At 50.7% G+C, this 13985-nt stretch overlaps 1 protein-coding gene across 1 annotated transcript in view; it reads right to left on the reverse strand.

The window, feature by feature from the left end:
* Positions 1 to 13985, reverse strand: part of LDLRAD3 (low density lipoprotein receptor class A domain containing 3) — a 233095-nt gene that overhangs the window by 155765 nt on the left and 63345 nt on the right. The window contains exon 2 of the mRNA XM_038563024.1: positions 4589 to 4735. Coding sequence (XP_038418952.1) covers positions 4589 to 4735 — 147 coding nt within the window. The remainder of the gene's footprint in view (positions 1 to 4588; positions 4736 to 13985) is intronic.

A 13985-nucleotide genomic window follows, 5' to 3' on the forward strand; every position in this document is an offset into this window, starting at 1 on the left:
TCTGCCTCTCTCTCTCTCTCTCTGTCTCTCATGAACAAATAAATAAATAAAATCCTTAAAAAAAAAAAAGTTATTTGGACAAAATGATCATTTAGGACATCCTATCAACCAAAAGCAGAAACTCACTCAAACTATCCCAAAATGAGCCTCTTCTTTCAAAACTCTAAGGAGAAAAAAAATAAAAAATAAAAAATAAATAAATAAAAAAACTCTAAGGAGGAGGTTCTCCAGATTCACAAGGTGGAATATTTAATGACTCAATCTGAGTGGGAATTTATTCTAGTCCATTAATAGATAATTTCACAAAAATCAGAAGTATGACTTGTAAATAGCGCTACGGGAAAACATTTAAACTTCTTAGACAATAAAAAAATAAAAATTAAAATATGTAACTTTTCTATTAAATTAGCCAAAAAAAATATTTTTTAAGATATTAACCAATGCTGCCAAGACTAAAATAAAACCAGAATTCTCACACGTTGCCCGTGAGGGAGCACAGGGTATGAACCGTTAGCAAAATAAGTGAGCATTGGTTTCAAGAACTATAACAGGCTCCTGTCCTCTGACCCAGTAATTTCACTTCTGAGAACCCAGTCTAAGAAAATCTCTCAAAACAGGGGAAAAGTCATGTCCACCCTCATGTTCACAACATTGAACACTATTTCTAACCCTGGAAAACTGGAAACAACATAAACGCCAAATTATGAGTAAATAAACTATATTATATCATGTGAATGGACTGTTTTCCTAAGCATTAAAACTGATGGAGAAATATGAAAGAAAATACATTAAAATATTAAAAGGAGGGACGCCTGGGAGGCCTAGAGGTTGGGCGTCTGCCTTCAGCTCAGGTCATGATCCCAGGGTTCCAGGATCGAGTCCCGCATCGGGCTCCCAGCACGGAGCCTGCTTCTCCCTCTGCCTGTGTCTCTGCCTCCCTCTCTGTGTCTCTCATGAATAAATAAATAAAATGTTAAAAGATCAAAATGTTACTGGGGAAAAAAATCAAAATAGAAAATTGTATACCTACAGTGATCACAGCTGGGAAAAACCCTGAATAAAAGCTTCTAAGATGCTGGACACCTGGGTAGCTCAGCAGCTGAGCGTCCACCTTTGGCTCAGAGCGTGATCCTGGGGTCCTGGAATCGAGTCCCATACCAGGCTCCCTGCAGGGAGCCTGCTTCTCCCTCTGCTTGTGTGTCTGCCTCTCTCTGTCTCTCATGAATAAATAAATAAAATTAAAAAAAAAAAAAAAAGCTTCTAAGATTCTAACAGTGGTTCCGTTAGAGTTCAGACGTTCAGACTTTAGGTGCTATGCTGCTAAGGTCCCTTCCTGTTCCCCTAATATTTACAGTATGTGATTTTTATTATGTTTATGATAAAAATAATGAAAATCCTTCCTCTGCTATGAAGACAGAACAGCTTCTAACTCATCCCATCCCAACACGACACAGCTCTCCGGCCTCTTCTCTCACCCTTTGGAAAGCACAAGAATTCCCCTTTCTTAAGTCTACTATCCTCCAAAGGCCGAAGTCATTTCTTGGGATCCTTGAGGCAATCATCTCTCTTGCAGAGAGGACATTAGTCACCTTCGCTCTCCTCCCCGTAAGGACCACATTGGTCCAAAGAATCCCAGAACCAAAGAATCAAAGGAAGGACAGAGAGGAGGCCTGAGTTCTACGGCAGCTGCTCTCAAAGTGCCCTGGAAAAGACGGTGCGGTTGGCACCCTGAAGACCTCAGCCCAGTCCAGCCTGGCTCTGGCTGAAACCATCGTGTCAACTGCTCCCTGGGTATGGGGAAGTTCCTTCACTGACCCCAAGCAAACACCCCACCACAGGGCAACGGTTAGGGTACCCCACACCAACATGATAGGACAGTAGGCAACCTCACCAAACAACAATCCTGAAGGCTAAATGTGGTCATGTGACGGGGCCCCTGGTTGGCTCAGTGGCAGAGCATCTGCCTTCGGCCCAGGGCGTGATCCTGGAGTCCCTGCAGGGAGCCTGCTTCTCCCTCTGCCCGTGTCTCTCTGCCTCTCTTTGTGTGCCTCTCATGAATAAATAAGTATAATCTTTTAAAAAAATTAAATTAAAAAATTAAATAAAAATGGTCATGTGGCAAAGGGCCTCTAATGTCAAGTCGAAAAAAGCAGGTGACTCCGTGACACACCACCATGACGACACCTGTATAAAACAGTTTGTACAGACTGACGGGTAACCGCTGATGTTTAGGATACCCAGACACCGTGCCATGTGTTCCACATGCATTTAACCTCCACAACAAGGCTGACCAGGGCCTAGTATTTCTCGTTCAATCCTCCCGGGGCTCAAGCCTAGGACATCCTACTAATTTCCCTCTGATTGAGCAGCAGCGATTGAGCAGCAGCATGTGATCAGGGCAGACAGGTGGGAGGGAGGGCTGGGATGGGGGACACTCTGTCCCCAGTGCTCATACTCTCAACCCCCAGACTGGGAAGAAATACGGAAGAAATTCCAAAATGCAAGTAGAATTTGTTTTAGAAAAATGACCTCTTTTCCCTTCCCTCTCTTACCTAAACTTTTTAATGTTCTGTTCTCAATGATTTAAAGACAAAAAGAAAAAAAGAGAAAGGCAACAGAAGAGGGGTTCTTTAATGTGTGTGTTTGTGTGTACGGGTTTTTAAATTATGTTTTGATCAAAACACTAAATAAATGCCAATCAAGCCTTTAATATGCTTGGGGGTTCAGGGTAGGAAATGAGGAAAAGAGACAGAGAACATCCAACGCAAGCCTGTTCCAAACCAAACCAAACAGTGCCAGGCAGCTGCCTAAATCATCTTTTTTTTTTTTTTTTTTAATATTCTCTTTCCATCACCTTTTCCAATTTGTGCATAAATTCTGAAATCATGGAATTAGACGTGATACAAGACATAGAATGTCACAGAATATCCTAACATCACACAGCTGCTATTGACAAAGCTGAGAATAAAACTTACATCTCATGTCCAAACCCCGTATGCTTTCATACACTGACCCTGGGCTGAATACTCCCGGCTTAGCTAAAGAAAATCTGCATTTACTACAGTTCATATATACACACTGTATTCCAAAAATGAACATTCTATATATTTGTGAATTGTTTAATGACACTCAAAACTGGACAAATTACAGAGTTCATGCACGATCTCACTGTATACATTATGTTTCTATCAATTTTGAAGACCTAGACACAGAGAAAGCTGAAATAGACATTAATACTTTTTTAAAAAATTCTGCAAAAATAAAAATGCATTATGTATACTGGTCTGTTATATAAAAAAAAAAAAGTCACATGCAATAAACAAAATGAATATTCCCCACCAAAAAAAAAAAAAAAACAGATTTCCTAATCCACTCCCCTCCCAAACGTTCCCTGAAGAGCAGGGCCAGGCAAGCAGCGCTATCGGACCCCAGGGCCAGTCGAGGGGCCGGTCTCTGGGCAGGCAGCAGGCCCAAGGGAGCACATCATGAGGGAGGGAGGGGTGGCTGGCTCAAGAGGTGGGCTCCAACCCAGTTCCCCTTCCCGTGCGTCAATAGACTGGGCCTCAAATCCCCGTCCCAGCAACGTTAAAGTTCAAATTATCATCTCCTCAGCCATTTCCTCAGCTGGCTTCCAGAAAGAGAGCAGATTCGGAGCCAGAACACACAGTTCTCCTGTCAGTGAGGCCCTGTGGCCTGGTGCCCGAAGCTCATGGACGAGCCAAGAACCAGTGTCCAGCTGTGCGGTCCCCGGGCAGTTGACCCCCTGGGGAACCCAGGGCCCAGCACGCCTCAGGTGCGCTTCCCGTCTGCCAGGGTGCTGTGGCCGAGCTCACCCTGCAGCACCTCACTCTACGGGGCAGGGAGCGTGGTCACCCACCACCCCGGATGCCCTCACTCACATCCGCTGCTGCTTTTCTTATAGATCGCCACAGACTCAAATCTCATGCATATTTTGGGGGCAGAGAATAGGAAAGAGGCTGAAGGAGGAGGTGGGGTGGGGACGATAAGAAAAAACGCAGCTCCTGGTGGTGCCCATGCGAAGGGGGTGCCCAGGCCATCTCAGCAGACAAAAGGGCAGGTGCAAGCAAATTACAATCTCCTCACTACCAGCTACGTGCGGGATACTTGGCAGGAAGCTACAACTTATTTCATGATTAAGAACATTTCACAATGTACAAGATGTGAAAGACAGTTCCCAGCCTGGGCCTTGGGGTCAGGCAGCCCTGAGTGCAAATCCAGATCTGCTCCTCACTGGACGGGAGCCACGGAGGCTGCATCACCTCTGGGAGTCTCAGAGTCCGCATATATAAAGCAAAAGCAAAGACAGTGCCCCAGGGTGGGGCTGGGAAGTGCGGGTGGAGGGGGCCTCTGTTCTCCCACAGCTGAGGCTCCGTCCCCACCAGGACTCCAAGCTCCGCACCGACCGTGCTGCCCCGGCCACAGCTGCGGAGTGGACGGGCCAGGACTGCGGGCCAGACTGCGAACCCACCAGCTCGCGGCACGCGGAGCGCGCAGGGTCTGAGCCAGAGCAGGCCCTCGTCCCCAGGACCTCCCGCGCCCCCACCCCGGCAAAGGGCCAGCCACTCACGGCACTCCTTCTCATCACTCTTGTCGAAGCAGTCGGGCAGCCCATCACACTGCCAGGCGCCGGGGATGCACCGCCCGTTGCCGCACATGAAGTTGCCTGGAATGTTGCACTCGTTGGTGAAGTTGTTCCCAGGGAGCAGCTGGCTCTCTGCGGGAGAGAGGGGACGAGGGGATCAGACAGGCAGACACGGCAAGGAGCCGCGCCCGCACCACTGCATGGGCTCTGGTTCGACACGGGTCACATGTGCAAGACATCCCATAGGCAATCTGACTTCCCTGGCCCTCAGTTTCCACATCTGCAAAATGGACTGATAATCCACCCCACACCACCCCAGAGACTCGAAGAGAACTAGAGATGGAAAAATATGGGGAAGCCTGTAGCAGGTGCTCAGCACACAACAGGTGCTCACTGACTTCCTTCTTTCTCTGTCGGAAAGCTCGGTCGTAAAACTCAAACATTCTTTCCAGGCCTTCAACAGTGGCTCAACATGAAGGTTCCAGGATAGGAGTGAGCACTGGGCTCCCACCTGCCTCCAAGAGCAGGAACTGAGGGTTCCTTTCAGGCCTCAGACTCCGGGGCCCTACAACCACCGAATACTTGAACTCAGGCCTTCTAGCCCCCACAGCGAGAGAGGGTGGGGAGCACCCAGGTCACTGAACGATTTGCCCAGAGTTCCTGGAAGTTTAGAGCCAAGCCCCAAGGTTTAAATCTACACCACTGAGCACAGTCACCAAACGCCAAGGCCCTGCCAAGATGGGCCAAGTGTCAGGCTGGAAAGCAAACAGGGAAGGCCAGGGCATGTGGGCAGGGGTGCTGAATTCATCCACCAATGGACCCCGGGGCAGATTTTCAAGGGAGTCAAAATCTGATGAATCTCATCAGTGTGAGCCAGTGTGGTCAACGGCCAGGAGACAAAGAAACACCTGGAGGCAGAGTTGTCTTAGGGGAAAAGGAAAGAAAAAGACCGGGACCTCCACGGGTTCCTCCTGAATCTCCAATAAGCATTTACTGAATTTTCATGACCAGACACCTGCGCAGGTCCTCACCATGCAGAGTGGAAAGCTGGGGCTCCCCCCTTCAGGCTGGGAAGGTACAGGCGCAGAGAAAGAGGGGGTGCCCACATCTGCCCGAGAGCTAGGAGCAGGGCAGGGCCCAGGATCGTCACCAAAGAGAAGCATCTCATTCCAGACCCCCCGATGTGACCTCTGTACCATGCCACTAGCCTTTACTTGGCTTCTTGTGTTTACCTGGAATGCCCTTCGACCTGTGAGTCTCCCACTAATAAACCCCTAGGTACCCTTTCTCATGCAACTTGTTACTCTATGAACTGCTCCCCTACTTCTCCAAGCAGAGACGAGCCCTGCCTCTGTTGTGTGGCTGGAGTACCACCGAGGCGATACCAAAAAATATTTTATAACCGGAACAAGTAAGCATCAACAGATGGGAATGGACACAGTCACAGGCAAGCAGTACGTCAGCTGTGGACATTCCTCGTAGCCACCCCCGCTGCCCCGCCCCCTGCACTCAATTAATAATGTACGTGCAGGTCTCTCTACTGAAAATGAGTTTTTGTAGTTCACTGAAGATTCTAGAACAGCAGCTATACATGAGGAGAGGGCCTCACTCTGCCCCAACTATCCACAAGGGAACCCGAAACACCTCCCTGACCCCTCCTCACTCCATCACCCCCTATGGAGGGCCAATCCCCGAGCCCTGCACGTCAACCTCAGTGCCACCAGGCTTGCCTCCAGCCCGAGCGACCACCATCCCGTACCAGCACGCTGCCCCGGTCAGTCTCCCAGCTTGGCCTCCCTGCCTCCCCCCACGGCCAGCAGGCCCTTGCCAAAGAGAAAATCCATCATGACACTTTCTCACTTTAAAAAGCTACTGAATGGGGACGCTTAGGTGGCTGAGCAGTTTGGCGCCTGCCTTCAGCCCAGGGCCTGATCCTGGAGACCCGCGATTGGGTCCCACGTCGGGCTCCCCGCAGGGAACCTGCTTCTCCCTCTGCCTGTGTCTCTGCCTCTCTCTGTGCCTCTCATGAATAAATAAATAAAATCTAAAAAAAAAAAAAAAAAGCTATTGGATGGCTCCCCAATGTCCTTAGGATAAAGTAAAAATTCCAGGCATTAAGGAAAGGTTCCAAGAAAAAGGTGACATTTGCAGTGGAGGGTGACAGACACAGAGATGAAACAGAGGGCCCCTCGGGCCCGAAGAAAGAGCCCAGGACGGCTCAGCACAGAGCACTGGCGGGTATGGAACACAAACCCCACAGCTCTGATTGCGAGGGGCTGCAGGCAGACCGTGCCACTATTTCCCCCTACTCCCCCGCGGTGCTCCGTCCACTGGGGCCACACTCAGGATCAGATTCCCTCTCAAGACCCCAAAAAACAGGGCAGCCCGGGTGGCTCAGTGGTTTGGCGCTGCCTTCAGTCCAGGGCGTGACCCCAGAGACCCGGGATCGAGTCCCATGTTGGGCTCCCTGTATGGAGCCTGCTTCTCCCTCTGCCTCTCTCTCTCTCTCTCTCTCTCTCTCTCTCTGTCTCTGTCTCTGTCTCTATAAATAAATAAATACATAAAATACATAAATACATAAATACATAAATAAGATGGAAAGCATTTAAAAAAAAAAAAGACTCCAAAGAACCACCACTAGCCCTGGGAAAAGCGTGAGACCAGTTCACCACCTTCAGGCGAGAGCAATCTCGGAAGAAGGGGAATCACAGGAGGGGAGCCCAGGAGGCCGGCCGGGTGCGGGGTGCGGGCCAGACACGGAATGCACACCCCAGAACGCGCACCATCCCCCTGCTTCCTAACGACCCCCGGCTTCAGCTGCAAGCTGCCGGGAGCTCGCCGGGGCTCCGGAATGCAGCTGCTGGTCCGTGTGCTTTGGAAACTCCCTGCGCTGGCCCGGAGAGCTGGCTCCGGGGAGGCAGGTCCCCCGGAGGATCACTGCACCTGCAGAGTCCCGCTGATACCCAGATTTCCGGGGGCAGAAAACTGGCCAGATTAGGTGCCAAGGTGCTTGTTCTGAGAGTCACCACCAGGCCGGCGCGGGACGCGGCCTTGACAAACGCAAGGCCGTGGAGCGGACACCCGGGTCAGGCCATGATACGCGGGCTTGGGGGGCTTCGACGGCAGGACTGGGGTCCCCGGGCGGGGAAGGCCCACGCACAGCTACGCCCTTTGCGAGCTTCTGAGCAACACGTGCCCGGGGCCCCGCGCCGGGGCCTTCAGGGCGGCGACCGTATCACCAAACTCCAAAGCACGAGGAGGAACCAAGGCCGAGAAGCTAAATCCTGTTGGCTCTGAACTCAAAAATCTTCCTCAAACCCATCCCAAGTGCTTTATTAAACTGGCACGGCCCTGTGCGACCCGCCATGACTTCCTGTCCCCTTTAGACCAGTGGTTCTCAACAGGGGACAATTTGCCCCCACCACCCCCCGGGGGACACGTGGAGGTGTCCGGAGACGTTTGGTTGTGGCGTCTAGTGAACCGAGGCCAGGACTGCTGCCCATCTGCAATGCACACAGCTGCCCCTCACTACAAAGAATCAGCTGGCCCGAAATGTCTATAGGGCTGAGGCCAAGAAATCCTTGAGAAAGTCTGAGAAAACCAACCCTCCCACTTTCTCTTCTCATGCCCCCCAGTTCTTTCTCCTGCGAGCACATTGAGGTCTTGAAATGCCACCGATGGTGTCTCGGTACCTTCCCTAACAAGCCTAAAACCTGTGCCATGGTTTATAAGGCCGGTCATGACCTGCCCCACCTACCACTGCCACGTCATTTCCTCAACATCAGCGTCCTCTCTGCACTGAGGACTCCAGGCATTGCTACCTGCTGACTCCGATTCTTCCATCCACCTTTCACCTGGCGGTAGAGGATGAACTGTGTCCCCTCACCCCCCATTCAATAGGTTCAAGTGCCAGTTAGTCCCCTAGTACCTCAGAATGGGATTGTATTCAGAGACAGGGTCTTTAAAGAGGTGACTGATATAAAGTGAGGTCCTTGGGACAGGCCCTGACCCCATATGACTGGCCTGCTTATAAGAAAAGGATAGACACAGGGGCCCCTGGGTCGCTCAGCAGTTTAGCGCCTGCCTTCAGCCCAGGGCATGATCCCAGGTCCCGGGATCGAGTCCCACATCGGGCTCCCTGCAGGGAGCCTGCTTCTCTCTCTGCCTGTGTCTCTGCCTCTCTCTCTCTCTCTCTCTCTGTGTCCCTCTTGAATAAATAAAATCATAAAAAAAAAAAAAAAGAGGATAGATACATGCCCAGAGAGACCACAGGAGGACACGGAGAAGATGGCCATCTATCTGCAAGCCAAGGAGAGAAGCCTCAGGAGAAACCAGCCCTACCCCAACCTTGAGCTCAGACTTACAGCCTCCAGACCTGCGAGGAAACAAATCTCTGTGGTTTGAGCCAGCCAGGCTGCGGTGCTTCATCCGGGCGGTGGAAGCAAACTCATGCATCTGGCTCATCTTCTCGCTCGTCCTTCAGCCCTCGGCTTCATATCACTTACAGTTGGGGCCTCTGCATGGACACCCCATCTAAAGTGGGTCCCCCTGGCTTTTCACTCTGACAGTGTCCTGTGTTGTCCTTTATCCCATCTGTGCTCACTGCTGCGTCTGTACTCCCTCCCCACCGGGCTGCACGTTCCCGAAGGTAGAGGGGCACCGTTTCACTCAGCGCATCCCTGGCACCAGGCACCCGGTGGGTCCCCAGGAGATGTTTGTGGGTGCTCTTAGAGGAAAGCCAAGCATTCAGCTATGATTTATTCCCATCCCTCATACTCTTCCTTGCAAAGTTCCATCCACTCCCTGCCTCATCCCCAAGAAAGGGAGTGGGGACCTGTACATACATAGTTAAAAATAAGGGACATGGGGGTGTCTGGACAGGTGCACGTAAATTACTACCCCATCTGCTTCAAAAGAGGTAAGAAATCTTTTCAGCCCGACATTAGGACTTTCTAGTGGCTGAAATATTTATCCCATCTCAGTGTCGTGGGACACATTTAGAATCCAAAAAAGACAAGCATTAGCACGAAGTTGGCTAGCTGGGGTTTCTCCTTCTCCCTTTTCTTTTTTTCATTAAGCTGAAAAATGAAAGAGTTGCCCATTTTCACTGCAGCACATCACTTACTTAAAATAACTACACCATCTGCACCAAGAATGAACAAAAAAAAAAAAAAAATTCCGAGTTCTCCCCCAACGGGCAAAGGCAAACAGCCTGCTGCAGCAGCTTCTTCCAAAACTTCTGGCACCCACAAATCTGTATCTGATGAGGGGGCCGAGACTGGAGGAACCGCAAAAAGTCAGCTGCTGCATCACCCAAACTCTCCTTCTGGAACGTGCGCCGGTAGTGATGCTGACTTTTCCAGCAGAGCAATGGGAGAGGTCTTCTCCCCGGGACCCTCCTCGTCACGATGCGGTCCCCAGCTGATCATCTGCAAACCATCGACAGGCTCTGCTTTCCCGTTTCTGTCCGGTTGCTTTTGTCTTGATCCTTCCAGCTCCTGGCAATCCGGGCTTTAGGCTCAAGAAACAGTGTGGCAAGACACACGACACACACGTACAGACAACTTTGTTTTCTGTTTTTCAGCTCGCAAACAGAGCTTCCCTAAAGCCCCCCCACCCCCACTCCCGGACAATGAACACACCTCTTCCCACTGCCTGGTGCCAACAGACATAATGCTACGAGGCCACTGGAAGCCACCATCTGGTGTGGCTCCCTTCGTCGACACACACGTCCATTCCATGCGCTTGTGACACGCAAAGCACCAAGCGACTGGCCTGCGATGATTTGTTGGTAAACACGCCTGGAAAATCCCCGAAGGTCCCCTGGACTCCACACTGCTCCACGTGGTGGCATCAGCGTCAGAGGGACCCAGAGACATCTGTCCCAAGCACAGCCCAGAGCTTTGCCACGGGGAAGGTTCTGGCTCCCAGCAACAGGGAGCAGCCACAGGGAGGTGTCTGAGTCTCTGGTTCCAAGTGCCTGTGCACAGCCGGGTCTCTGGCTCTGTCTAGCACTGCACACGGCTCTGCCCCTGAGAACATTCCAGAAGCCCCAAACTCTGTTTACCCATCTGCTCAAGGAAGATACAAGCCCCGGGCAACTGGTGAGAAGGTATAAAATACCTTCCGGGTTGAGCCCAGGACTGCAGCACCTTGCAGATCTCACACTGACACGGATTCCACATTTACACGTACAATGCATCCTATTTGCACGGACACTGAAGGAAGGCCGGGTGAAACTTCGCCGCAGGGACAAGTGACGGATGGAGGGAGAGAGCAGTGAGTGAGCCTAGCTGTCTGCCCGGCATCTGCACTTGACACAGGTTTCTTGTTTGCTTTTCGCATGAAATGCAAAAAACAGCAACCACCACGAGGTGATAAATGCTTTGTTTCCTTCCTAAAATGAGTTAGCAAAGAGAGCTAATGGCCAGTATCGATGGGGCAAGCAAAGAGAGAGTGAAGAGGTCTGGGAAAAAGACAGCTCCTCACCAGGAAATAGCTTTATAAATTATTTTTGTCCCGTATTTATAGCCTCATTAAGGGTCTGAAGCTGTTACTTACATTTTTTAGTTATGCTTCATTGCATTTCATGAGGAAAATTATGTAGGAACGGCGTGAACGTCGTGGGGATTTGCAGAGCCTTCAGGACGCAGCCCCTGCAAGGTCCACCATCCACAGCTCGCTGGGGCTGGATGGCAATGCTAGGGGGTGGTGTTCCTCGTGATGCTGACCCTCAGAGGTGGGCATGGACCCCCTGCACCCCCTGCCCCCTAGCCCTCCTCTGCTCCCCTAAGCGGCCCGGCCCGTAAGAAACCGATTATTACTGACTTTTCCCTAGGGAAGATCTAACATCTACTGCAGCTCTCAATGCGTGGAGCAGTATGACGTAAGTTCTTCCTATTGCTTTACAACAGCCCTACGAAATCGGCAGATAAGGACCCAGAGAGACCGAAGAAGCAACCTGCCCAAAGCCACACAGCTAGCACAGGGGGCTGTAAACTCTGCAGGCCAGGCTGTGCGGGACAGGAGGCCTAATTAAAGACATACAGGTACTTACAGAAAAGGAGAGGGAAAACTATTCCACAAAATTTATATTAGTGAAATTCAAAAAGTGGTAATAACTGAGAGCAATTTTCCATAGTACAAGAGCTACTAATGAGAAGAGCCGAATTTGGGGTGGGGGGGGGGGCAGGTCACCTCGTTCCTGATGAGTGTTCCCTCTCATCAAAATCCACTATGTTTGATTTTTTTTTCATAGTTGAAAAATGTTAAAACCATTCTTAGCTCCGGGACTGCAACAGGCTGGCTCTGACCTGTGGGCCACAGTTAGCAGACTCCTGGGCCAGAAGACGATATGTCTATTCAAAATAAGAAAAGGACCCTAAGGGCCCCATCCAAAGACACTTCCTCTGTGTCCCATGTCCTCACCACACTCTGAAATGAGCCCCGTGCTGCTCCCCACAACCAGGAAGGCTCGGACCATGGCTAGCCTGCTCCCCCCGCCTCTCTGCACCCCCAGGTGTGCAGCAAAGCAGGCATGATGCATCCAGACCCTTCCAAATCTGACACTCTCAAGTTCTGACTTTAAACCCTACTTGAACCCATCTGTATTTCCAAACTACAATGGAGAAATGAGACTGGGTCTCTGCAGACCACTCGTGGGCCTGCAGGAGGAAAGGTGCACAAGTGAAAGACCACCAGATGAACCCTGACGCACACGGGCGTCCTGGCCAAGGGCCGGCTGCATGTCAGGCCCAGGGAGTCAGGCCCTGACTGAGAAAGTCTTCTGCCTTTTTAGCTTCAATCAGCAGCAGCAGCAGCAGCAGCAGCAGGAAGTGCAAGTCAGCCAGGGAAGCTACAGTGAAGGACGAGACGGGGGACAGCTTTCTGGCCAATTTTATCAGGCTTGCAGATAAGCCGGGCTTATGAGAGGGCCAATCAACCCTGCACTTAAGCAGCTCTCAGAAAGAGTCACAGAGTCCAGAAGAAGGATCCTGCTCTGGCCCCACGTTTAGCTCTGCAGAGAGATGCCCAGGCAAGGGAAGTGCGAAAAATGTCAAACCAAACCAAGGAATCAGGCTGGAAAAGCAAAATGAGCTTCGCTTAGGTCGAAAACAGTATTTTTATGAGCTCGAGATAAGATAGGATTTCTGAAGTAAGACTCACAACACACAGATCATAAAGGCTGATAAATACAACCACGCTAAAGTGTCCAACTCCTGGTCAACAAAGAATCCCACAAACACATTTATTTATTTTTTTTTCTTTTTTTTTTTAATTTATTTTTTATTGGTGTTCAATTTACTAACATACAGAATAACCCCCAGTGCCCGTCACCCATTCACTCCCACCCCCCGCCCTCCTCCCCTTCTACCACCCCTAGTTCGTTTCCCAGAGTTAGCAGTCTTTACGTTCTGTCTCCCTTTCTAATATTTCCCACACATTTCTTCTCCCTTCTCTTATATTCCCTTTCACTATTATTTCCACAAACACATTTAAAAGGTAAAACCACTGGCTGGAAGGCTGCCACATTTATGACCCACAAAGATCACTATCTACCTATGATTTTCCTATAAGACTCTAAGGGAAAACACAAGCCACCCACTAGAAAACCGGACAGAGCGTACCAACAGGTACTTCCACTGATGAGAAAACTCAAATAGCCACTCGAGATATACTCAAGCTCACTTGTAATCAAGAAATAACGAACGGAACCATAAAGTCCTCTTTCACGCCCATCAGACTTGCAAAAAAAACTCAAGTCTGACACCTTTGAGCTGCGAGTGCAGGAACCTGCGCTGCACGTGGAAGAGTCACTCAGGAGAGCAAGCTGGCAACCTCCAGTGATGCAGAAGATGCTCCGACCCTTGGACCCGCCAGCCCTCTCTCCACGCACACCCCAGGCCGGGGGGAAACGCACAAGAGACAGCAGCCAGAGAACCTTCGCTGTGGGTACCACCACGACATAAAATTGCACGACAAACTGAACATTCATCAAAAGGAAAACGGCGGGGGGCGGGGGGGGGGAATCCCTGGGTGGCTCAGCGGTTTGGCGCCTGCCTTTGGCCCAGAGCGCGATCCTGGAGTCCCGGGATCGAGTCCCGGGATCGAGTCCCGTATCAGGCTCCCTGCATGGAGCCTGCTTCTCCCTCTGCCTGTGTCTCTGCCTCTGTGTGTGTGTGTGTGTGTGTGTGTGTGTGTGTGTGTCATGAATAAATAAATAAAATCTTTAAAAAACAAAAGGAGAATGGGAGAAAACTGGGGAAACAGTCACACCAGGGAATACTAGTAACCCCGGGCTTTTATGTAACGAACTGGGGTGGCAGGAACCCACATGGGTAAACCTCAGAAACCTACTGCTCTGTGAGGGGAAAGCCAGTTG

This window comes from Canis lupus, chromosome 18 (genome assembly GCF_011100685.1).
Source record: "Canis lupus familiaris isolate Mischka breed German Shepherd chromosome 18, alternate assembly UU_Cfam_GSD_1.0, whole genome shotgun sequence".
NCBI classification, from domain to species: Eukaryota; Metazoa; Chordata; class Mammalia; order Carnivora; family Canidae; genus Canis; species Canis lupus.